The sequence below is a fragment of the Balaenoptera musculus genome, chromosome 15 (assembly GCF_009873245.2).
Source record: "Balaenoptera musculus isolate JJ_BM4_2016_0621 chromosome 15, mBalMus1.pri.v3, whole genome shotgun sequence".
Classification (NCBI taxonomy): domain Eukaryota; kingdom Metazoa; phylum Chordata; class Mammalia; order Artiodactyla; family Balaenopteridae; genus Balaenoptera; species Balaenoptera musculus.
This window is the reverse complement of record NC_045799.1, coordinates 11745043-11769681: the sequence shown is the minus strand read 5'-3', so window position 1 is coordinate 11769681 and position 24639 is coordinate 11745043. Positions and strand designations below refer to the sequence as shown.

General features: G+C 41.5%; 1 protein-coding gene across 3 annotated transcripts in view; it reads right to left on the bottom strand.

Moving 5' to 3' along the window:
- B4GALT5 (beta-1,4-galactosyltransferase 5) overlaps positions 1-24639 on the bottom strand; it is a 78394-nt gene that overhangs the window by 3642 nt on the left and 50113 nt on the right. Inside the window, exons 2-7 of one of the 3 annotated variants that reach the window (XM_036826846.1) lie at positions 14634-14768; positions 4805-4918; positions 3706-3830; positions 2569-2685; positions 1753-1940; positions 898-1020 (exon numbers count right to left, since the gene is read on the bottom strand). In XM_036826846.1, the coding sequence (XP_036682741.1) occupies positions 898-1020; positions 1753-1940; positions 2569-2685; positions 3706-3830; positions 4805-4918; positions 14634-14768 (802 nt within the window). Of the gene's footprint in view, positions 1-897; positions 1021-1752; positions 1941-2568; positions 2686-3705; positions 3831-4804; positions 4919-11101; positions 11161-11214; positions 11350-14633; positions 14769-24639 lie in introns of those variants that run through there. The other 2 variants (XM_036826847.1, XM_036826848.1) reach the window with 2 other exon arrangements.

The window sequence follows — 24639 nt, the reverse complement described above, 5'->3', positions numbered from 1 at the left end:
CACATGTGAACAAAACATGTTCAAAATTAAACATTGTTCATCAACAGGAGAGAATTAAAATAAATTGTTGTCTGTCTACATAAAGAAATACCATGCAATTGTTAAAAATAATAAAGTGGCTCTCTAACATGGTTGGAAGGGGAGAAGGGATGTGTCTGGGTTGTTTATGTATGAATAGAAAGAAGTCTATAGAAAGAAACAGCTTGTTCAAATGGCTACTTCCTGGGAAGGAAACAGGATAACAATGGGGATTAAGACTTATACTCCCTGGCTTAGACACGTCTGTATCATCTGAATTTTTACCAGCAAATATTATTTTGTATTAACAACCAACACACCCTTTCTTTTTTTAAAGCTGAGATAGAAAGTGGATACAAGGTAGACATTCTTTTGGTTATTTGTTCCTTATTAGGTTACTATTTACTTACTCTGTAAAAATACTATTTTACATACACTACTCACACACAGGATTGTTCATACAAACTTACATAATACAAGCCTGATCTGACGGCATGGATAAATCTGTGTACACATAACTAACATTTGACCTCTGGTTTGGGGAGGTTTCAGTAAAATGTGCTATGAGTGTAAAGTACATACCAGATTTCTATGATTTAGTCAGAAAAAAATGAATGTAAAATATCTCATTAATAGTTTATATTGATTACATGTTGAAATGGTATTATTTTGGATATACTGTGATAAATAGAATTGTCAAAATATTTTTATTCATATAATAAATTAATTTCACCTTTTTCTTTTTTAACCTTTTTAAATGTAGCTACTAGAACATTGAAAATTACATACATGGCTTAATACATCAAATTCCTATTAGACAGTGATGGTCTGGAGAGTCTAAGGTAGCATTTCTAGAAGACATCAGAAGAAGGGTAGTACCTGTTCCACAGGTCGTCATCTTCTCCACCCCAACCCCAGAAAGCATTAGGAAAGCCATTGATTTTCCGAAACTGTTCCACTGTTAAGCCGCTCACCCCGCCAAAGAACTCGGTATAAGGAAGCCTAAAAGGAGATGTATGGTATCAATCATCTGTGCATTAAAGGGTGATTTTTTTTTCCCTAGAACAGGCCATCTCACTGGAGAACTAAGTCTCAAGTAAAACAATACTCTGTGCTACTGCCCTGAACCACCTGAAACTGTTTCCTCAGGACGAGATGCATCAATCTGAGTAGCTAATTGAACTTTTTTCTAATTGATTTTTTTAATAACAGTTTTATTGACGCAGAATTGACATACCATATAATTCACCCATTAAAAGTGTATAATTCAATGGTTTTTACTATATTCATGGAGTTGTGCAACCATGGCCACCATCTATTTTAATTAATTTCATCACCCCCCTGAAAGAAGCCTTGTATCCACCATCAACAGTCACTCATTTCCCCCTATTCCCCTCAACTCTATGCAACCACTATTCTTCTTTCTGTCTCTACAGATTTGCCTATTCTGGACATTTCATATAAATGGAATCATATAATACGTGGTCTTTTGTAGTTAGCTTCTGTCACTGAGCATAATGTTTTCTAGGTTCATCATGTTGTCACATATATCAGTACTTCATTCCTTCTTATTGCCAAATAGCATTCCACTGTATGGATGGATATACTACATTTTGTTTATCCATTCATCAGTTGATTGCCATTCAGGTTGGAGCTAATTGGATTTTGCCATCTTTGCATCTCTCACCATCCTTTTAGATTTAACCTCTTTAATTAAGAGGAAATGATACTCACAGATACATATACTTATCCAGTTTAGTTGCAAAGTGCCTTGGCATCTGTCCACATCCATAATAGTTACGATTGCTTTCTGGTATATGATCCACATCATGAAAAATAAGACAGTCCCAGTCCAAGTCCTTCATTGCTTCTTGAAAACCCACATTAAAAAGCATGGCTCGATTAAAGGGCTGGGTGCCAACCTAAAAGAAGCAGACCTTTATTTTTAAAAGGACTCTTGAAGCACAATCTTTGCTGCCTCAGCCCTGCCTAAAGGAGAGCTTATTGAGAGATCACTGGGCCAGAAGGGAGGTGGGTCCTGCCCAGCTCATCAGTGACTCACAATCCCTTGACCTCTGGCCTTGACTTCCTCGGAAATAAAAAGGGGTGATAAAGATAAACCCAAGCTCCTCTCTCCCAAGGCTGTTGTAAAGGCAGACAGTCAGCCATGTAACAGCATTTAGAAGGGTACCCAGCCCCATATACGGAAGGAAGAACAACACTGCCATTTCGACCTGTGGCTCCTTATCTTAAGGGGAATTTCCTGGGTCTGGAGCCTAAAGACAACACTTAAAGCAGCTCTAGCAAAACCAGCCCACAAGAGGCCTTTGTTCAAGGGTAAACAAAGTTCCACGCTGCACTCAAATCTGCTGATATTGAGCAACATCTCAAACCAGGAGCAGGACTGCTCTCTGCTCCCCTTCCTGCCACAGGGCGACTCAGTCGTGAGCTTTCAGTTTTACTGGATCTTTACACCAAGGATGCATTAGCTTGAAGCTCTCTAAACTGCTGTCTCAGAAGAGAAAGAAGAGAGAAGAAAGGACCACTTACTTGCTCCACCACATAAAATGCAAACTGTAGGCGCTGGCGCTGGAGCATGGGAATCAGGTGTCGGAGCAGGACCGGGAGGTGCTCATGGCGGTTCCGGAAGGGGATAAGGATTGCCACCTGCAATGGGTCACAGCAAAAGAGGCCGCCCTGTTAGTCCCCTCATCTGTTGCTTTGCAGCAGGGCACTTCTGCAGAATCGGGGACCAGCTCTTGGGGAGTTCTGGGAGCTGTCTTATCCTCAGCTTCTCTAAATGAAGACCTGTGGTGGCAAGTCGACCCTTGGAAGTAAGTGGACCTCGTTCTTACATGTGCCATACCATGTACATAGTGGGCCTGCAAATGAATTCGAGACCACAACCCAGAGAAAGACATACATTCATATTCACTGTGACCCAGTACACAAATATAGAAACATACAACTAAAACACGCTTCACAAAACAGTACTTCCCCTTAAAACATGCAATGCACTTTTATATATATATATATATATATATATATATATATATATATATACATTTTTAAAAAAATGCTGGTCATTAAATTGATTTTATAACCCAGTGATGGGCTGGAAACACTGATCTGTTCCAGACATGCTTGGATCACTGCTGCACCACAGCATCTCACAGGGCTGGCACAGAACAGGCACTTTACTAAATACTTGTTGAAAGAATGGACTTAAGCCAGTGTCATAAGCTTGATCCACACTACCGATGTCTCCTGATTAGAGTCACGCAGAAAAAAACTAAACAATTCTCAGTGTCAGGCTAGATAACTCCACTTTTTATTCCGCTAGACTCATGGCAACAATGCCAAATGAGGCATGAAGCACTGAATTTGTGAAGATGGCTTCTGCAAATGTGTCACAAGAGACCTACCACCCCCCACCCCCTGCTTAGCCAATATTCCTGTAAGGAAGAAAAAGGGTCCTGGCTCAGTCATCAGAACAATGTGAATTTCTGTGGCTACAGAAGAGTCCTCAGGGAAATCCATTCCTCCAGTATGTTCCCATCAAATGCAAATACTTTGCATTAAGTAGTAAGTAGGGTGCAAATTACAAAAGGTCAGAGTGAAACCCATGGTGATTCAGATGATGGCAGGTAGGCTTTCCAGCACTTGGGGTCTGACCTCACCCCCTACCTTCCATCGAGGAATGCAATCCGATGGCTTCCAGTGACCTCCGAGCTTGATGGTTGGGTCTTTAGAGAAGAGTTCATGGATGGCATCCATTCCAATTTCACTCATGTTTATGGCTATGGGGCCCTCTGAACAGAGGAGGGAAAAAAATAATAATTAAGAGGCCAGAAAATGGTAGTCTTATTCTTATGTTCAGGGTTGTAATCTCTGGAGCAGTTCAGTGCTTTTTCAGTGGGTTGTGTCTTTAACAGGGATGGGGGTCCCTTCCTCTGCTTTCCAACTCATTGCATTTCAGCAAATCACTATTACTATTACTGGGTAAAGCAGCAAATCAAGAAATTGAGCCTTTGAGTTCTGCTTCTGCCAAGGGTGTACAGCAGCTGAACTTCTCAAAATGGAAGGAGAAAAGTAGCTGAGCTTGGCACTGTCGCTGTGTGCTCCTGAGGCACGTATAGACACACTGTCCCAATTCATTGATCAGTGACCCCGACTGGTCACATCCAAACTCAGAACTCTCATCATCTCGGACTCAAGTCAAGAAGAGGACTGTCCAAGAAGCCCCAAAGTACAGAAAAGGTGTAACAGTACATTGTCATTGCTTCAGATTATACATGAGATTCTAAGAAGGAAAGGAAAGGAAAGGAAAGGGGAAGAGGAAGGGGAGGGGAAGAAGAAAAAGGAAGAGAAAGAAAAGATCCAAGAATTTTCTACACTAGCACTTTGTTAAGAAAATAACTTCCCTCATAGCGAACAAGTCATATAATCAGTGTGATTTATACTAAAAGACAAAGCTGGTTGCCTACACTTTCTCTAGGACATCTTAACAGACCCCGAGTTACAAAGGAGGGGGCATGTGTAAAGCAAAGAGTGAAAAATGTGCTAGAAAACGGCACCAGGAACACAGGCCACCCTACAGAAGTGCCGAAGAGGAGCCAGGGCACAAGTAACTTTCATAATCCCTGTTTCCAACGGCCGGGAGGCGTTTACAATCTTTGTATAAGTAGACATATTGAGAGCTCAAGAACACTCTCCCTTTTAGTTTACTCAAATAAGAAGGCAACAGTTTTAAAAGCAGAGGAAGATAAGGAAGAGCTCTACTCACTCATGGAAGGGAGCCTTTCGGGGCAGGTATGGTTTGCAAAGTAGGTGAAGTCTTCAGGAAGAAAAGTTGTGGTTTGTAGGAAGGTTTCGCTGTGGTTCAAGTCAAGAGGATAATCTAGAGAGGTAAGAAAAAAAGGCAACTCAGACTGGTACATGCCATCACTCCTGCAACTCTTCGATGCCTACCAAAGGAGTATTTTTCTTAGATATCATCTTTTGGGGAGGCAGGCCGCTGGTCTAGCTCTTCAGCGAAAATCTGAACCCATCAATAAAAATGTTAACCAGATGATACTAGTTCACCAGTGTTTCTATTCTTACTGTTGTTATAGCTTTATATGCAGGCAGTTCACAGTCAAATAACCTTACAACGTAATTTAAAAAAAACACAGGGCCCCCTCCCATGTCTTTCTCCTAAAGGCACCGCTCTCACTTCCTCGCCGCCGACTACCTCAGTATTTATCTCTATCAGCCTGCACACCCAATCTCGATGCTTCGGTTTTAGATCCATCTGTTGACTTCTCACTGCGGGGGCTGAAGACTGCGCTCCCTCCCTCCCCTGCCCCCACCACACACATACGCTTTCCATCCTCCAGTCTCCCTACAGTCAAATATGATAATTGTGGTTAGGACAACCTTCAGTATTTATATTATGACGATTCGATACATACTCATTGTAGCTGAGAAATGTGGAAAGTTATGATTACTTTTCCTTTCCTGCATAATTTTTTTTTTTCCTGGAGCGACTGTCTTGTTTTTTCCTGTTTGCTTAGTTTTATGTGAAATGATGACAACTTGACATCGTGCCCTTTACCACTTCATTTCCCCTGAAGACACAGGCATCAGGTCTTCCCTCAATTTCCTCTTCCTTAAGAAGGTCCAGCACCTCCCGATCCACTCCAGTTTGGACAGGCTTTCCTGTGAGCCTGATGTGCACATGCTACTCTGGGATCTCCCTTCCTCAGTGTCCTGGGGAGTCCCTTCATCTTCCTATAGTATCGAACCTCAGTTTTCCTAAGTTCAGCTTCTCCCTTGTTCTCACTTGGTAGAGCACATTCTTCCAGTGGCTTCCTAAGAAGGGGGAAAGGGCAGTGATTTTGAAACCCTGTAGAGCTGATTATTTTCATTCTTCCTCATTTGATACACGGTTGGTTGGTTTTATAGAATTCAAGGCTGGAAATAATTGTAAAGGTGCTATCCCACTGCCTTCTAGATTCCCCTGTGCCTGTTAAGTCCGAAGCCATTCCCATTCCTTATCTTTGTGAAAGGTGAAGTAATTTCTTTCTGGAAGTGTAGAGAACTTTCTCTTTGTTCAGGAATTTTCATATTGGTGTGCCTGGCCCACCGTGTTGACCTTTTGGTGGGCTTTTAAAGTTTGGAAATTCATGTCCTGTTCTAAAATTTTGGGGTGGGGAGGAGGTATTATTGTGGTGATGATTTCCTCCCTTCTGTATTCTGTGCTATCTTTCTGGAGAACAGAAAATAGGACTCAGATGTTGGACTTCTTGGCCCTATAATTTTCTCATCTTTTCTGACTTTCCATCTTGCTATTTTTCTGCTCTACCTTGAGAGATTTCCTCAATTTTACCCAGTCCTTCTTTTAATTATCATTTTCTGCTGTTATAGTTTTTATTTCAAAGTGTCCCTTTAATTTTCTGAATGTTCATTTTTTTTTTCAATATCTTGTTCCATGTTTGCAATCCTTTTCCTCTGACCCTTGAGAACATATGTGATAGTTAAGTTTTCTCCTCCCAGCATATTCTGTTTCTTCCAATTTGCTGCTTCGTATTTGTTTTGATCTCTAGCACAGTGATGCTTGGCCATCTGCTAATATTTAAGAGTGGGGAACGAAAGCTGACTGAAGGGTCTGGACTGAGGTTCTTCACTGGAGGGTGTTCTGGCCAAAAGTTTGGTTTGGAAACCTCCAGTGTCAATATCTTTGGGTCTTTCCTCTTGGTCCAGTCAGGTTCCCCAGAGAAGTCTATTCTAATCTCCTGCCAGAATCATATGGTCTTTGCTGCAAGCACCCTAAAACTGAGGAAGAGGAAAAGGCTAGGGCACCCTAAACCAAGCCAGGTCCCCCCAGTTGAGGTACCCTCTATTTTACCATCTCTGGAGGTTATCAAGTCTCTAGTACTTTGCCAGGATGGGGGAAGGAATCTGGGTATCTGACTGCTTTTTAAACAGCTTTCAACCAACCTTTATCTTAGTTGCCACCTTTATTCTTATCTCCAAAAGTACTTGATGTTGCTGATTCTTGAGCTTCTGAGGGATTCTGGGGTATAAACTGCAGTGGTTGTTGGCTTTCCTTGCTGCCACATTAGCAGTCAGTTTTCTTGGGTCCATTAGGTCCTTTATCACTGGTCCATCTGCTTTCCAACTTCCAAAATTTTTTGCTGTGGCCTCCTTTCTTGTTCTCATTTTCAGGGGTTTACGCCATTAAACACACACACACACACACACACACACACACACACACACACACACACACACCCTTATCTACTGTCATTTTAGTGACGTGTTAAAGAGTAAAGCAGAGGCCTTTTTCTTAGGGGGAGGTATGAAGGGGGTCCTCCAACCTCTTTATCTTTTGACAGATAAAGAGAGTGAGGCACCGTATACACAACTCGTACAAGGAGACCTGGCTAGTGCATAACAGAGACCCGACTAAACTCTGGGTTAGTGATCTTTCCATTACACTGCACTATTTTTTCAGAGTATGAAAATCTCTTTCACCAGTCCTTTTGGATTCATGCTGATTCTATGAAAATTAAAACTTCCTATTCACATTCACTTTGCACCCTGGAATTCTAGAATCTTCAACAAGGATATTTTTTAAAAAGCACTATGAAAGGGCTTCCAAGAATCAAATGGCTAATACAGTGAATCCTTTTATACAGACACATGGCTGCCTATTCTATAAGTACTCAGAGGACGAAACTCAATGAGAGGCAACTTGAAGAGAATTTGAAGTCTCTTTTTTTTAATATTATGAGTATTTATTATAAATATGGCTGAATACAAGGATTCATATATATATAATAGGTTTCATATCATCTCATGAATACAATAATATTTAAGTCTCTTAACAGGGGAGGAAAGGAACAGAATGCTTTCTGTCCTTTTTAGTTGCAGCTTTCCTGAAAAACAATAAGCTTGCATTTATATAAAGACATAAACCAAGTCAGCATGAACACTAAAGGTAAAATTACATTTACACAGAAATTAGCCCAAAGTCCTCAGTTCACACATGCAAATCCATCCTAAATCGAGCCCTTTCTGAAGGTATTAACACTTCAAAAAGCTACGTCAAGAACCTCCAATGCTAATCATTACTCTGGGTGATTCTCATTTTGCTTAATTATATACATATATATATATACACACACATTTTTTTGTACATAAAATGATTCTTTTTAAGAAAATAAATTAGCAGTTTTCACGTGTTCTAGAAAACGTGTAGGTCTGTGATGTGCGCATGTGTGGAGGGAGAAATTGGTTAGAAACGGCATCACAAAAATTATAATCATCCTCATCAGTTCACTCAGTCCCATGTAAAATATACAAATCAATTTTCACTGCAAAGTAAAGGAGCTGTTACAGTGGAGGATTACTGGACTGAATGTCAATATTATGACATAGTATGAGTGTGTTTCGTGTTTGGTAATGGCAATCATTGTTGCTTTTGCTTTGCTCATCCATTTACAACGCTTGGTGTCAGTTTATTTATGTCTTGTAAAAATAAAATACAGTGTGTGTGCGTGTGTGTGTGTGTGTGTGTGTGTGTGTGTGTGTGTGTGTGAAAATAAATAAATACTTTTTAAGGGAAAAAAAAAAAAAGAAACGGCATCATAGTAATCTGGCAAAGAGATTCCCAGAAGTATTACAATAGGCATTTTCATAAGCAAATCAACAAAAACAGAATAATAATTCTGGGCAAAGACAGAACCAAGCCTTAGAGCTACAACCTAAGTAGGGAACAAGAAGTTAAAAAAACATGTGGGAGAGGAGACAAGACACGGTCTAACCTTAATGATCCTACTTTGGGGGTCTGTTTGAGGACACAGATAAATTCCTTTCTACTTCCTTCCAACACTGATGTATATAATAGGCCTGGTAGTGAAACTGTACAACACAGATTGGGACTTGAACCCACTGTCTTTTTTTTTTTTTTTTTTTGGCCATGCCCATAGCATGTGGGATCTTAGTTCCCTGACCAGGGATCGAACCTGCACCCCCTGCACTGGAAGTGCAGAGTCTTAACCACTGGACCGCCAGGAAGTCCCATGAACCTACTGTCTTTTAACTGAGATCACACACCTCGTCTCAGGACTTACTGAAGCTCAGGTTATGTCTCAGCACAGAAATTCAAATTCAGTGACAGACAAAGTGATAGGTAAGAAATGGATTTGTTTAGAGATACACATTCCATAGGCAGAATGCAGTCCATCGCAAAAGGCGAGAATGGCCTTGGAAGAAACACACACCACAGACAGAGTGTGGACCATCTCAGAAGGTGCGAGGCCTCGAAATATGGGGTTGTTAGTCTTTCTGAGCTGGGTGACTTCATAGGCTAACTAGTGGGAGGATAATTCCAACTTTTTGGCGGAAGGGGCAGAGATTTCCAGGAATTGGGCCACCGCCTACTTTTTGACATTTTATGGTCAGCCTTGGAACTGTCACGAGCCTGTGGGTGTGTCATTTAGCTAATGTATTACGGAGAGTATATAATGAGGCTCAAGGTCTACTGGAAGTCGAATCCCGCCACCTTGGACCTAGTTGGTTCTAACCAGTTTATGTCGTATCCCAAGGGCTATGTCATTCTTTTAAAGGTTGTGCCCTGCCCCCTTCCCTCCTGTTTCATTAGCAGCTAGCATGAAACAAAACACCACTTATTCTTTTCTTCTGGTTACTACATTAATAATGTCATTTTTAAAAAAGAAAACCTGAAACACACAACTCCTAAGTGAAAGTCCTCCATAACCTTGCCCTACACCGTGGAGAACACCCACACCCCAAAAACACTAATTTCCTCATTTCTAATTTTAAATTCTTTACATAAAAATTTGAACAAAATCTACCTTTCCACTAGTAGTAGAAGCCTTTTAAACTGGAAGAGGCAGAGGAAATTAATTGCTCACGACCTGGTAAAACTGTGCCTGGTTATTGTGGAGTCCTAGCTCTCCTCCAGCCGCCTAGAAATGGGAGGACTATACTGCATACTCTCCTCAGGGGTTCCAAACACCCATTTCTTCGTCTTCTAAAGCACGACCCTACTGCATGAGGGAACTGCTGAGAGAAAAAGCCAGCCTGCTGGATTTCTATGGTCACGGTTTTACTTTTTAATTTAAATCTAATCCATTTCGAATCAGGACGTGTTCTTCCAGCGAGGGAGGTAGACGGCAAAGAAGGCAGCTGCCTTTACATTTATAACATGGGACCACAAGAGACATCCTTCCTACCTGCAGATTCAAATGGCCTGCTCGGTCAACTTTGCTTTGCATCAGTGGTTCAGCAGCCTTGGCTGCATATTAGAATCATCTAGGAAGCTTTTTAAAAACCCTTATGCCCAGGCTATACCCCAGACTAATTAAATAAGACCCTGTGGGGGTCAGGGGTGGGGGCAGGCATCAGCATCTTGTAAATTTGCCCAGGGGAGTCCAGTGTGCCTCCAGGTTGACGTGGCTACCCCAGCACACGGCGGAGGTAAAATTCTGCTTTCTCCCTCAAATTACCAAATCCAGCTGAGCGGGGACTGAAAAGCGCTGACTAACAGATGCCAAGAAGAATCACTACTTTCTCCTCCCATTTGAGAAAAGGCCAAACCCTTGCCTCTCTGACTGAAAAAAAGTGGAAATATATACATATCAGAAAGACGTCATCAGGACAAGCATTTGTAAAATATAAAGAATTTGCATTCTTCGAGAGTTAGCACGCTTAAGGCTGACTACCTGCTGGGAGAGGAGACGTAAAGACGACTATGGACTGAGCAGCCAAAAACCAGAGAGAAAGAGCCTAAGAATATCGACCTCACTGAATAAAGTACGAAATGTACTGGCAGTGACTCTGTTCATTTTATTTGTCTACGACAACAGACCTGTTTTGAAGGATGTGGGCAACAGAATACTTTTCTGAGTATGTGACCAGAAGGGACTGAGGCCATCAGCGCGGGGAGGTTGGTGTGCATGTGCACGTGAATACACAGGGAAGAAATCTCCCTCTGGGTAAAAGTGACTGCGTAGAATGACACCTGGAAATTCGTACTTAAGAATGAGAAACGCCAGGCCACCCAACCACTCACCTCAAATACACAACTAAGTGGCTGGGCTGGATGAACCCGGGAATTCTCTCCTGATGCCAACATTGTCTTGAGCGTCTCCCCCCAGTGCTCTGAGCAAATTTTACAGGACTCACAATCTCGCATACCAGCGGCTTTCAGTGACAAGAAGCTTCTCCAGGTCATTATCTCAGGCTTAGTTCCAGGTCCCAGTCCTGATCCCTCCAAGTACTTTCTTTTTAGGCAGCAGCCATTTGAGCTTTCAAGCATAAAGAAAGCTAGCATTACTCAAACGACACACTAGCTTTTTAGCCACCCTTGGCCTCCTGAAGGCCTTTGAACATGGGCGTGTGCCACAGCACTTTTTTTCCAGAGCGGGGCAACACAGTTCATGAACTACCTCAGTCCAGGCTACTCTTACCCAACCCCCGGCGCTCCTGGCGGGAGTGGCCAGGTCAGCGGTGGTGGTCATCTGGCTGTCTCAGCAGCTTTAGGCCCCAAATGCTCTTTCTGACTGTGCTAGGCAGAAAATTACTTTGAAATGAATAAAAATAGTTGGTTTTTACTGGATAACTTCCAATGAAATGATGTTTCCTCTTCAACACTTACTCACCAAGGATGTGCCAATAACATAGAAGCCAATCAAGATGGTAATCTCAGAACTAGGTTACAACGCTTAAAATGTGTTTTCTTGTTAAATCTATCCACTCACACACTCAAAAATCATTTACTCTATGCCTCCTATGTGCTAGGCAGTGTACCAGGTACCAGGGGTAAGTACAAAGGCAACACAGGCAATGAGGAGCGCTGCTGGGGTTCAGGTCAGCAAATCCCAACCCCACTGCTGCAGAGAGTCCTATAACTCCGACCCCTTCATCCCTGAAAGGGGGACACAGTCGTTATCTTACTGAGTTCTTGTGAGGAGCCTATGAGATAATGCAAGTAAATCATCTACCCCAGGGCGTTTATGCCGACGGAGCGGAGCCAGCAGCGCCAGGATGGTGCCGCTGGAGAGCGAGCAGATGATGGTAGAACTAATAAACCCATTCCAAGGAAGGATTCTGTGGAGGGATTTGAGCCCTCAGATGACAAGTGTCTGTTAAGAGCTACTGATGGGAAAAGGAAGATCAGCACTGTGGTGAGCTCCGAGGAAGTGAAGTTTCAGACGGCTTATTCAAACTTACTGAGAGCTACCACGGATGGGCTGGAGAAGCGGGACAAAAAGAGCAAGAGTAAGAAGAGCAAGGCAGCACGGTGAAGGGCACCAGATCTCCCGCTTTCACCAGCTAACCACTGAACTGCTATTTTTCCTTTGGTTTTTACTTTGGGCCACAAAGCTGGGTTTCTGATTCCCCTACAATATAACCGTTTTCATGTGAGATTAGGGTCATTTTTGGATGGAAGAAGGGCTGAAGTGTTTACAGGGTAGTTACAAGAAGCCAGTTTATTTTAGATCTGGCTAAGTGGTCTGTGTTGTATGGTTGTAAGTTTCTGGATAAGAGTTTATAGTCTCTGTAGCTGTCTGTGAAGAGCACTGTATCATTAAACCTGTATTTATCAGCACTGACCACCTTTTATTCCTTTTCCCACCCCATAAAAACTTTCTGGCGATAGCTCCTCATTCTGGAATGATGTGACTGTGAATAGGCTTTAGGCCCTGTCTTATGGGTTACTGGAACTGAAACCTGACAATTTTATAAAAAGTTGTGTTATTTCATGGGTATTTTTCCCAACTTGCTGTATAATTTTATCATCATAGTTCCTTTAGCAAATTTGAAAGGGTTCTCATAGCCAAATTAGAGTTTGCTTAACCAAACTAAGGGTAAGCCTATTACAAAATCATCAAGAATAAAGATTCCAAGTTAAAAAAAAAAAAAAAAATCATCTACCCCATCACAAGCAGGCCCCGACAGCAAAGACTTCCAATTTATGAGGAAAAGAGACACATTAAACACAAAATGGATGATTAACTAGTCCAACCAGAGGGATGCTGGGAAGAATTATTTTAGTGTATGATAATTTGAGGATAAACACATGCAAATCCAAGTAACAATGGGTCCCTGGATAGGCCTTGCAAGGGTGCAACTCACTCTCTGCTCAACTTCCAGGGAAAACAACCCCTCAGGGAATTAGCGTGACCTGTGTTGCAAGACCAGCAGTGGTGCAGGGATGGAGACCTGCTGCGCACCCTCTAACTTTGAGAGAAAACAGACTACCTCACCAGTGGCCCAGAGAGAAGCCCCAGCATCCTCTAACCTTGGAGAGGCATGAACACTTGGACTGGGTAAAGGTCATGACACCACACATGCTCCTTTATCTGGAGTGATACAGGGAAAAGAGCTCTGAATGGCAGTCAAAGGACTCCCGAGTTTTATCACCCAACTAGAAGCAGGTTCGGGCAGGGTTTAGGGAAAGTCACATGACCAAGCCACTCCAACACCCCCAAGATTACTTGTACATGTGAAAAATGGAAGTAACAAAATCCTGCCTACCCGATGGAGCCATATCCGAGTCAAGTGAGACAATGTGTGTGGGATCATCGGTTAAAACCGAACACCACACAGGATGAATTAGGAAACAAAAATGTGCTTGGCCTCCTCCCTTGACTTCAGAAGCTGCAGGGACTCCTCTTCCAGGTACGGTACAGAGCTCAGGCAGTTTGTCCCGTGAGGCCACAATTTGACTGAAAAGCTCTGAAAAGTTGATCGTTGGCTCTTTGTGAACAAGAAGAAAGGAAGTACCGAAGCTTATGGGTTTGCTAACTGTAGCGCTCGGTTGCTGCTAAACTGGCCAGCAGGACAGACTGATAAATTAGGACGTGGTCAGTTCTTCTCAGGATTTAACTTCCCTTTCAGAGGCAATGCTTTCTCTTGAGATCCCAAAACCCCAGAATAATTCTCACCTGCAACGGTTGCAAAGCAATTTCACATTCTATGGTGAGCTCTGGACAATCTTAGAACTTACTAGAGAAGAAAAAAGGATTGATTTGGAGGAAAGAATATTTTTAAAAATATACATATTTTATAATACTAGGCTTGAGTGAAATCAGTAAGAAGCCACGGGGAAAGCACGTTAGTCCTCAGTTAAAGAAATAAGTGGCAAATCATGAATGCGAAGCAAAATGAAATCTCAGAATCTATTTTCTAAATAAAAACCATCCCTGGCTGGAGACTGGAGAGGCCTCACGACAGACCCATTTAACCATCTGGAAATACTGCCTCTGTTCAATTTTTGGAAGAGTTAAAAAGAGAGACATAAAAAAGACAGCCTCCTCTCAAAGGTGAAGAACTTGCTATGTACAGTCTTTTGTAAAAGTAGTTAAAGTCAAAACCATGATTCAGGAACAAGTTCTTACAATATAATGTTAGGCAAGCCATCTAACCTCGGTGTTCTTTTTCCCTCTTTATATACTTAGTGCTTATAAGATAATAAAAGTTACAGGTAAAAGTTCCAAAGATCGAGGCAGAAATGTTCACTCCTGGGTCCATCATTACCGCTTAGCTGAACTCCTGGGAGGAGGCCCTCTGAGCAGACCACCTCTTTACTAAAAATATACCTGAGTCATTCACGCTGCTGTTCCTCTTGGCGTAAGCACTCCGAACCACCTGCTCGTAAACCTGAGCGCCGATCGTTCTCATGTTGTCCCGGATGAGAATGCCTTGAGCCTGCATCATGAAGAGGTAGGTGTTCACTGCAGGAAACAGACGGGAAGGGAAAACAGGTTAATTCAAAAGCAATCAGTAACATAAAACACATAGAAAACACCACGTAACTTTGGGTTTCTTTCTTTTTTTTCCCCTTTTCTTTTTGAAACCTCTTTCAGCTCTAAAACCCTACAAATGCCGTAACTTCTATTTTCCATACTGGGTTCTACGTTTTCAGGACACCAATATTCCTTGGGTAGCTAGTAGAACTTAGGGGTATTTCTGTCCATATTCAGCAGTTTTAGAAAAACCATAAATGAAAAAAAAAATTATATTCTACCTGGTCTTCAAATACCCAAGCTGTATTCTAGCACTGTTATGATCAGAGAGACCTTTATGGATCAGTTAAAACATTCTGAAAAAGATCTCTGCTCTCTTTAAGTTCACATTCTCAATACTCAATCGCTATCCTCAGAGAAAGGAAACCACCAACTGCCCTCCCTGCCTTCTGGAAACAGTTAGATGTAGGGTCTGGTCCTGGCTATCTTTTGAAAGTGGGGATGAAGGTTCCAGCTATTTTTCTTTGCGCTATTTGGAGAGAAGAAGAAAATAACGAAAGAATGTTAGCAGTCCTCACTACCCACCCACGTCAGCCCCAAAGTTCAAAGCAATGGGAAAGGAGCAGGGGGCTTGGTCCAGGTGTCAGTTAAAACATATTCCCTTCATGATACATACAAATATCCAATCATTATGTTGTGCACCTGAAACTAAAATAATGTTATATGCAAGTTATATTTCAATAAAAACAAAGCAAAACAAAAAAAACCATATTCTTAACATATTAACTGCCCAATCATTGTCATCTTTGGAAAGTGATCTCAGGGGTGGCACATTTATAAGTCTAAACTCTGGCGTGTGCTAGGGATCATCTGAACACTTGACTGACCTCTAACCAGGCCCCAGGCAGGTATGCAACAGAGATGCTGGGCCACTCCTCCAGACTCAATACACACAGCCTTGGGCGGTCCTGGTTCTTCAGCAAGACATATTCTGTGGACACTGTCTCATCATTATTATCACAGTGTCCTGCACATAATGGGCAGTAAATAACGACTAAATGGATGAAGCTTAGAAGTCTGTTTACTTTATTTCAAGCTATTGTGTGTGGTGCTTGTACTTGTGATGGGGGTGGGGACGGGGACAAATCAACTGGCACAACTCTCAATGTGGAAAACATCAGGTGGCCCACATTAAACGGGGACATAAACTCTTTCAAAAGATTTCTAATCATCTCTAAGGTAAATCCAGAGCCGTAAAATAATTAACAAAAGAAATCAATGTTCAGAATGCTTTTAGAAATGAGGGAGCAGTTTCAGATTAGGCCTGGTTGTGACTGGAAGACAACTGCATGCTTAACTCCTGGCATTGGCTGAGAATAGATCACATACAGTGTTTACTCTCTGTAGCAAGAAAAAGTTACAGGAAAAAAAATTAGCTTCAAATCCTTAAAGAAAGTATCATGCTGTGAAGCCTCTGAAAAAAACAGTAGCACCTCATTTTCTATTTACAGCAGAGAGCACTGTGCCCGGTCATACTAGGTAGGTAGGCAGTTAAGCCTAAGATTTAAACTTCTTCCAATATCATATTTCTAATGTGGTTCTGTACCATTTTTTTAATCACTTAGACTTATGTATATTATACATATTATATTAAATCTTCCTTCCATCCCCAACATACTACTAAACCAGTTGTCTTCAATAATATAGAAACAAATATTTATTGAACATTGTGTGTAAAGCTGTCAGTTAGGCACTGCAAAAAATACACTATCTCTTTTCTCCCAAATTTCATCTTCTCTGAGCTTTTTATCTTCTACACTGTAAAGGGCACTGTTGTTAGCCCCTCTTTTGAAAATTCCCTCCCTTTCTTAGTTCTGTAGGATTCCTCTAGGGCAGTTCTCAAATCTTTCCCTGCCTATTGCCTGGAGAGCTTTCTGAAGCCTGCTTCTACGCCTCCCACCCCCAGAGACCCTGATCCAGTAAGTCTGAGTGGGGCCCATGAATCTGCACTTGTAACAGGCTCACAGGTGATACCAGTGTGGCTGGTCAGAGGACCACATTTCCAGAACCAAGGCTCTAGGGAGACTTCACCTACCTAATAAATAATAGTGAGTAACATTTACTGAGCACTTAATTACCTAATTCTTTATCTCATTTAATCCTCATAACCTAAGAGGCAAGTAATACTATCCAACTTAGAGTCAACTTCTAGGCTTCAGTTTCTCCACCTTGCTTCACCAGGGTCACTGAGGGATGGATTTGAACCAGGTGTACCTACGCTCTAACCACTGAGCTTAAGAACTTGCTCATCCATATTCTAGCCACAACCTGTCCCCCAAAGATTTCACACACCCACATGACTTAAATGATTGCTCTTAAGGAGATAGCTCTCAAGTCTTTATCTCCTACACAAAGCTGCCAGGTGGATCTTTCTTAATTACAGATTTAGCCACGTTGCTCCTTCTCAAAAGCCTCCTACGTCTCTTGCCTGCATGCCTGGGCTTCTGCTGACCTGCAATGCTTCTGCTCTCCTTTCTGCCATCCAAATCTCATTAATCCTTCAAACCCCAGTTTATATAATTCTCCAGTCTTCCCCTTCTAGAATTTCTGTGGTACTGTTAAAGACTGTCAAAAATTTGCCTTTTGTTTACATTTTGTCTTAGTTTGCTAACAACTGTCTCGTGTGTTAGTCTTGTCATTCAATTAACAAATTTACACAAACCACGTATTATCAATGCTTTTTCTAATTATCCACAGGAATTAGCACAAGGCTGAAAAAACAAAAGGCTGAAGACATAAATTTTGCCAAACAAAAGAAAACAATCACAAATTCACAGACTCAGGGTTGGATGGGATTTTAAAGAACACTTTTCAATACCTCCTCATACATCACCCAAAAACTATGCCTTCCAAGAACACAGAGTCAGTAAGTAAAATAAAGCCATCTTCAAAGAAGATTCTACTTTGGGTTGGGTCCAAAATGTTTTCCAGTCACTTTTACCCACTGGTTCTCATCCTGCCCCTTGACAGAACAGTGAAGTCCCTTTCCCACACTTCAGATATTGGAAGACAGGCATTTTCAACCTCCCCCCACCCTCACCTCTACCACACCTGACCTCCTCCTGCAACCCCAGGCTAGACAGCCCCACTTCCTCTGTCAGCCCCCTGCCCTTGCAATCACCACACCTTCCCTCCCCATCCCGGCTGCTCTCCTCTGAATACCCGCCCAGTGGTCTACACTTCGACAAAGAGCGGTGCCCGTGCTGACAGTGGTCCAGGTGCCATCTGATGAGCCCAGAAAGAAGCAGAACTACCAGCAGCCATATTCCATCTGTTACCAAAGCGCTGTCAACTCAAGCCCCCTCCTGGAGATGCAAGTGCACAATAACTCAAGGCCAAAGAAATCCTACAGCGGAGAGGCTGAATAATCTAATCCACCATTTCCCAAACCAGCCCCCTTTCCCCCACATAATGTAACTAGTAGCATCAAGTGATTCTCTGCAGAGCTCACTTTGTGAAATTGTTTTGGGTGTTTTTATTAATAGAATTTAAAACTTCCATTACATGGTAGATAATCAATCGATAATTGCTGAGTGTTGTTGGTAAATAGCAGTCACACCATATTACTGATTCACATTAAGCTTGCTAGAGGCAAAATACTCGATCCTTTTAGCTGCTAAGCTACACTTCCTCTGTTCTGTGCTCACGCAGTTGGTTATACAGATCAAACTGTAGGACCTTACAAGTGTCCCTATTAAAAGTCTTGTTACTAAATTTAGCCCATGGTTCTGGCCTAAACTAGGAAGTGTATATGCACGCTGCTTTCAATCTAAATGATCTCATTTAAAATTCACATCTTTGTGACGTAGATATCATCTTGATTTCCTATTTAAGATAAAGATGTCAAGTCCTCCAGAAGTCATTTACCCAAGGTCACATAGTTAGTGAAGTCAAAAACAGAGAGAGGTGAGGTTAGGCATTCCATACCACTTTGATGGACGTTCTTTGAAAAATGGTACTTTCCAATAATGTGTTCCTGATCAACTGTAGCTGAATCACAGGTAAAAAAAAAAAAATTTAATTGGCACATTGTTCTTAAGTCCTCAATTGTGTCAACAAGTACCTACTGAGCCCCGACTTTCCCGTGAGCTTTTTATTTTTTTACACACAGTACTAGGCCACTGTGGGCCAAGGATGAGCAGGACCACACAGAATAAGGTACAGACACAATTAAATAAGAAGGTATAATGCAGTGTGATAAATGCTAAAATAACATTTACTACAAATCCAGGCTTACTAGTAGCTTTTTTACACTTTCACGAGAAATGGTAATTATTATCCAGCCCCTGTTTCTAGATTGAGGCATCTCTTATGATCATAACTTAGCTGAGAAAAATAAGCCCCATTCAGGTTTATATAATTGGAAATTTCCGTCCAGATGCCAATGTAAGCAGCCTTGGGCCGTGGCTTTAACTGGAGAGTTTCCGGGAGCAAAGCACCGGCCTCCTAACAGGAAGGCATCCTCTCCTCTCTCCATCTGAATTCCAGTCAGCCTCCATATCCCTATGAATCAAGTAACACGATTTTCACTTGAACACACACATTAATAAATGACTCTGACTCATAAAAAATTCCTCACTAGATAATGAAATCTGACATTCCAGATTAGCAGAATCATTTGACACAACGAACCCAGGAGGAAATGACAATTAGAAGATTCTATAAACTTAACAGTTCACAATTTGTTTTAACCTAAACATGTGTATCCTTAATGTTTGTTACATCTGGCTTGGTAAGCTAAAACAGCATTAAGAAGTAGAAAAAGAAAGCCATTCCTTTCCTGACCACTGTCTAAAATCTGTCTTAACACCAACACCCAGACACGTGTGCGTGTGCACACAGCCCCACCTGCAGCCTCCTTCCCGGCTTTATTTTTCTATTACACCTTTTCTCATTTGTCTTGTTACCACCCTCTAGAATGTGAGCTCCGTGAGGGCACGGATCTGTGCCCCTGGTGGCTAGAACAGTGTGTCTGGAACACAGAAGATGCACAATGAACACTTGAATAGATGAGTATCTAAGTCGGGACAATGAACAGTGGAGACTTCCAAACTCAGCTGTTCCCAAGAAGGCGTGGCTATGGGATTGCAAGCCTTTCTCTCTCCTTTACGAGAGGAACTCAAAATGTTTTGAGTTAACCAGCTTCATTGCACGAACCTGTTCTTAAGAAAAGTTCAGCAATTCCTTTTCACCAACTGAGCAGAGCTGCCAAATAGATTAGCTTTTCCCTAAAAGTGTTCTCTGGTACTCTCACCCCTCATGAAGTTGTTTGGTTTTTTAATGTTCCTTAATATAATGCACAAGTTTATTCAAAACCTTGTGCAGTATTATTTGTAATAGGAAAACACTGGGGAAAAAACCTAAATGTCACCCAAAGGAGACTGGTTGAATAAATTACTGTACATTCACATGGATGGAGTACCGTGAGGCTACACAAAAGAATGAGGAACCATTCAAAATAGCCCCAAACTGGAAAGAACCCAGACGTCCATCTATAGTAGAACAGATTAAAAATGTGTAGCCTATTTGACTCTTGGAAAACTATACAGCAACCAGAAGAGACAAACTGCAACTATATGCAAACACATGGGTGAGTCTCACACATCACATGGAACAAAGACACCAAAGGGCACAGATGGTGTAATTCTATGTACACAGGGCCCCAGAAGAGGCACAACTAATCTGTGGTGTCAGAAGCCAGGGAAGAGTTATCTGTGGGGCAGGGGAGGAGGGTTGGAAAGGGGGCTTCTGGTCATCTTTTATTTCTTGACCTGGATACTGGTTTCATAGGTATATTCATTTTGGAAAAAGTCATCAAGCTGCTCACTTCCTTGTGCACATTTTAATATGTACGCTGTACTTCCATAACATTTACCAAAAAAAAAAAAAAAAAAGGAAAATCTATGAACTAATTTCCAGGATATATTGTTAACTGGAAAAAAGCAAAGAGCAATAGCGTGTGTGTGTGTGTGCACATGTGTGTGTTATGCTGGCTGTTCAAGACATAAGGTGAAATTTTATACACATATTTTTATAGGAAGAAACAGGGGAAAGGCAAACCAGGTAAACATTCATTATACACCTATTGCGTGCCAGGAACTGCCCTTCACTCTGTGAATAAAATGATAATTATAAATAAGATACAGTCCTTGTCACTATCTTCAGTCAAAGAGCCAGACAAGGAAACTGTAGCCAGTGTTGTCTGTAAGGGGGCACAGGAGAGTGGCTGTAACTCATATAGTGACGCGGGGGATCAGAACATACTCTCAAGAAGAGCTGACTCTAGGATATGGTCCTGAAAGAAGAGCGCTGAAATAGGAAAGGGAAGGGCAAATGAAGGGGCACAAAGGGAGAAAATACATTTGAGGAACTAAAAGCAGTCGGGTATGGCTGGAATGAAGGGTATGTATGGCCAAAATGCGAGGACGCGGTGGGGTGGGGATGGAGTTAGAAAAGCAGAGGGGAGCAGAATGACAAAGGGCTTTAGGTGCTATACTTAGGGCCGTGACATGGAAGAAACAGTCCAGGATCACATTTCAGGTGGGCCAACTAGTAGGAATCAATCAAAACAAGTGAATACACCCTACTCAAATTCACGGCTCCAGATAAAAGACTGAGTTTTTTAGTATCCAGACCTAAGTTCCTTAAAGGGAGAAACTTCTTTGGATGAACTGAATAAGGTGCTGTATGTAGAATCCCATTTGGTTACTACAAGCTGGGTGCCAAATCTTACCAAAGACTGTATTTTCGCTCTACATGAAGCAGCAGCAGGAATACCCTGTCTGCCAAATCTTGGAGCAAGCAGATGGAGTGAAAGACATCAAGATATAAAGCCGGTACTACTGATACACAGCCGGGGAGAGCTGGGGCAGGGGCGGGCAAAGGTGGGCCTAGCGTTCAGTGGGCCCATCAGACTAGGTGTTCTTTCCCGGGATTGATTCACATCTGGTATCTTTGTTCTGAACACCCCCTACAGGCCAAACAATGTATGATTTTTAACAGGGTCAAGTACATTCCAGGAAAACAATGGAACAAATCGATGGACCAAGGATTATACCCCACTCACATTCATATGATTTCAAAATAAAATAAAGGATGGGGAAAGGGAGAGAATATAAAGGGAACAGAAGCAGAAAAGGAATAAATAGAAGAAAACAGGAATGCTGCTCACTCTCTCTTCCTGCCCCCATATATAAAATACACCAATGAGATATAATAAAAATCAAGGGGAAACAAAGAACAGAATATGTCATAGGAATGTTGAAGTTTGATTTCTGCCATGCTAGAATATCTGCAAAACCTGCACGGCTTTTTTGGACCAATATTTTCTGAGAAATACCAGAACCTGAAAAATAACTGATCTCTACTCCCCAAATCAGAGATTATCAGTGTTCACTGCTCCGCACAATAGGTGTTCTGTAAAGAATGAATCCACTTATTCTGCTTATAAAGAGACAGATTCCTGTAAAAAGCAATGCATTTCTTGAGTCCCCTACGTGCCAGTGCCTTTCTAAATACCTTCTGCGTTATCCCATTTCATCCTCACAGTAAACTGAGAGGTAGGTTATTACTCTCATTTTATAGACGAGGGGACTGAGGTCTGGATATAAGTAACTTGACTACTTGGAGCCAAGGTTTCCCAACAGGTCTTTGTCTCCAGAGTCCAGGTTTTTAACAAATATGTTCTATCATCTCCCAGGTTCTGGATGCCCAGGAGTCCTGTGAACCCACAGCTGTCATCACCACACTCTGCTCGCTGATTCCTTTCATCTGAATCTTTACCTTGAACTCATACATGATTGGCCAATATTCCACTTCAGTGGTGGTGCCAATGATCATGGTATAGTCTGGTACATCCCTAGAATTTTATTAAGTTTTATTAAAATTTTATCAGTTTGAAGCTTTAGCATGAATCACGAATTTTTGCATTTCAGATCTACTTAAAATGCTGGATACTCATGCTATACAGAGAGAGATGAAGACCCAAGGTGTGGGTACACAGTGACAAACACTGAAGAAAAAAAGAAAGCTGTTTGGGTTTTTTTTTAAGACGCAAGGAATTTTTTGACAATAAATTTACACCCTTCGGCACATCTATTTTAACATTCTGGAGCAACTGTGTGACAGTTTTCACACTCCTCTGTACGAATGCTCTCTGGTGACACCTGTTCATACTAAGCTTTAATGGCTCTTTTCATGGCTTTTCCTGATATCATCCCACCCCCAAGATTAGAACTGTCTTGACTCTTTCCCAGCTGATACGTAAACTCTTACCATGACCCCTATAAATGTGAGCCTATCTCTTCCAGCAGGCTGTAAACTCCTCAGAAGTACAGACTGTCTTACTCTTTTTTTCATCTACAATATCTGACAAACAGTAGACACTTAGCTACTTATTAAATTACTGAATTACAGCTCAGCACACAGCATGCTGTTATGGCCGTTTGGTGGAGGTGAACCTTGTTTTCTCATATGAGAAGCAGACTGGTTTTTCTGCAACCATATAAGAAAGATTCTATAAGCCAGAAGACAGCATAGTGAAACTGATACTTGACTAACTTTTCTGGTGTAAGTGTAAAGTATAACCTTTTGGGAAAACTATTTGCAAATTCAACAAAGAGCCATAAAAATACTCATATCCTCTGATCTAGCAATTTCAAGGAAATTATCCTAAATATGAGGACATTCTATGCACGAAGTTTTAAATTAAATTATTCCTAAAAACAAAAACTTGGAAAACAACTCAAAAGCAACAATTAAAGAACAGATAAGTTAACAGTAATACATATTCCTGGTAGAATCTTATACAACTTTAAAAGCAAAAGCCATGAAACCTTATAAACGGAATAAATGTGGAACACCTAGCACAGACTACCATACTCTTAACAATATGAAAAAAAGTTCTGTTATATTATGGTAATTATTGCTAAAGAATAAGCACATGCATAAGGCAAAAAATGACTAGAGGCAAATTTACTAATATGCTTAGATGGTAGGGGGTAACAGTGATATGAATTGACTTTTTTCCTTCTTCTGTTTTTCCAATTTTCTCTATAACAGCTTTTTTTTGTTGTTGTTAATATACAGTCGGGAAAAATAAAGGATTCCTCCAGCCAGACTGAATTTATCTAACATGACATTTATAAACAAGATATTCACAATTCCGTTCTTTGCTTGTCAGGTTAATGGGAGAGGGGGTAGGTGGGTGTATAAAGTGTGCAGCTGCCACACTTGAACTATCTCCACATCCACATTCTGTTCTAGAAAGGTTGCCAATAATGGCTGCCACATTCTCCTTAAGTCCTCCCTACCTTGAAGGCCAGGAGAGCTTCTTAGCCCAGAATTGCCTACAGAAACCAAGAATTTACGCATGGACAAGGTGTTCTAGTTTTCTGTCTTGGGAGTAGAGTATATCTACAATGCACAAACAACAGACGTGAGGGGAAGGAGAAGAAACCCCTCATATTCTAAGGGAAAAAGGTAGAGGGTAAATTCCTAGACTGAGTAGGCCGACGACATTGGTTCAACTCCTGTCCCTGGCTGGCTCTGTGGTCCTCTCCGGACCTCGACCACTCCATCTGTACGATGGCATTACTGAACTGGATGCAGTTTCCTTATCCTTTTCTACCAAGCCTGACCCCCATCACTGATATACATAGGAGATCGTCTGCAAATAAAAATGTTTATATTTACACTGAATATCTTCAAGACATAAACTTATATAATATTGAATGTGCTTTTGCAAATCACACAAACCCCTGTAAATTCTGATTCTTCTCCCTTCCCTTTGGATCTTGAG